General features: G+C 27.4%; 1 protein-coding gene across 3 annotated transcripts in view; it reads right to left on the bottom strand.

Moving 5' to 3' along the window:
* Window positions 1-747: 747 nt before the first annotated feature.
* The window catches only part of LOC100209056 (uncharacterized), a 112,919-nt gene continuing 111,443 nt past the window's right edge, over window positions 748-2,223 (bottom strand). For all 3 annotated transcript variants that reach the window (XM_065788150.1, XM_065788152.1, XM_065788151.1), the window contains one exon: window positions 748-918. In XM_065788150.1, coding sequence (XP_065644222.1) covers window positions 807-918 — 112 coding nt within the window. In that variant the 3' untranslated portion in view covers window positions 748-806. The remainder of the gene's footprint in view (window positions 919-2,223) is intronic.

Raw genomic sequence — 2,223 nt, 5'->3', positions numbered from 1 at the left:
AACATTACATGATCTCTATATACTAGAAACTGCATCGAGATTATGTTCAGCTTATAGTGTTGTTTTAAACTTGTCTGCACCTAAAGATTGTACTCGACTAATTCTAATGTACAAAGCTGGCTTTGATGGTGCAACAGGGCAATCTGTTTAAAACAACAGTCATATGATACGAGTGAGCCTAACACTTGGCTAATAATGGCTTCTATTAAAAGTATAATAATGGCTTAATAATGGCTTCTATTAAAAGTATAACAATTGTATCTATTCTATTGGAGGAAGGTCCAATGAAGGAAGTTGAAGTGCTTCATTCTGTAAATTTAAAAATGATAGATGGAAAAATTCAAAATATTATTTCCACAGGAAACAACTCTTATCAATGTTGTTCAGTCTGTGGTGCATCTCCAATGGAAATAAACAATCTATATTTAGAAGTTCAAAAATATATATATTAGAAGGCAATAGCAGGCATAGCGTTTCAACTTTGCATACTTAGATAAGATTTTTAGAATGTATGCTCCATATATCTTACAAGATGCCAATTAAGAAGTGGCAGACTCGGAGTCAAGGAAAAAAAAAATTGTTAAGCTAAGGTCGAAGTCCGAGCTGAATTTCGGAAAAGAATGGATTTTATCATTGACTAAATAAAAGTAGGCGGGCCAGGTACATCAAATGATGATAACACAGCTCTACGGTGTTCTTAGTGTCATCACTAATACATTATTATCACTAATAAATCCACGTGCATAGTTTCATTTTACAATACCCTTTTATAGATTTATTATATCATTTTTAGTTTTAATTCACTACTATTTGTTTTTACACTTTGAAACATTTTCAATAAATCTACTGATGTAATAATTTAAATTGAAACCGTCTTCTCGAATCCAAGGAACAAGTTCTTGACCAGGTTGATACCACCTTAAAAATATTTTATATATATATATATATACATATATATATATATATATATATATATATATATATATATATATATATATATATACATATATATATATATATATATATATATATATATATATATATATATATATACATATATATATATATATGTATATATATATATATATATACATATATATATATATATATATATATATGTATGTATATATATATATATATATATATATATATATATATATATATATATATATATATATATATACACACACATATATATATATTTATATAAATATATACAGTATTGGAAAAAATTAAAGCAACTCAGGTTATAAATTATACTTTTATTAAGAAACTCATTATTTTTTTATATCGAAAATAAATTTAATTTTTATTATAACAAAACATAGGTTACCTGAAAATTATTAAACTTTTATAATATATCAAATTAAAAAAATTAAAATATTTTTTTCTAAATGATAGCAGTTATTAACTAGAAAAAACGAAAGCAACTTTTTATAAAAGATAACATTAAATAAATCATTATATAAAAAAAATAAAATTAATATTTTGTAGAGTAACCCTTGTTTTTAATTACATCTTCACAACGTTTTGGCTTTGATTTTATCAAGTTCTCAATAGTTTCTTTTGAAATCTGCATCCACTCTCTTTCGATGGCCTTGAATGATTGATTTTGGTTGGAAAATCTGCGCCTTCTTAATCCTTTTTTTTGCAACTTCCCATAAATTCTCTATCGGTTTTAAATCCGGGGATTGAGCAGGCAACTTTATTAATTCAATTTTATTATCTTCGATCCATTTTGTCACGAATGCTGTTGTATGCTTAGAATCCCGGTCATGTTGAAATCTTCAACGAATAAGCATTTCCTCCTCAGCATATGGTAACATTTTTGTTTCCAAAATTTCTTTATATTGGAAACGATTCATTTTATTATTTACTTTCACAATAGGTTCTGCTCCACCCCATGAAAAACATCCCCACGCCATCACAGACCCACCTCCATGTTTTACTGTCAAGTTGCACTATTTAGGCAATAATCTTGTCCTACTTGGTCGTCTAACATGTGTCATACCATCAGATTGAATTAAATTAAATTTGGATTCGTCGGAAAAAAATACAGTTTTCCATTGTTGCAGACCCCATTTCCCATAAGTTTTGGAAAAATTTATCCTTGCTAGTCGATTTTTTTTAGATATGACTGGCTTACAAGCTGGCCGCCGACTTGGTAAATTAGCCTCTAGAGCTCTATTTCTGATGGTTCTGTCTGTTATATTTAACTCTTAG

Source organism: Hydra vulgaris, chromosome 01 (assembly GCF_038396675.1).
Source record: "Hydra vulgaris chromosome 01, alternate assembly HydraT2T_AEP".
NCBI classification, from domain to species: Eukaryota; Metazoa; Cnidaria; class Hydrozoa; order Anthoathecata; family Hydridae; genus Hydra; species Hydra vulgaris.
The sequence above is the reverse complement of the archived record's forward strand: the minus strand, read 5'-3'. Positions and strand labels throughout refer to the sequence as shown.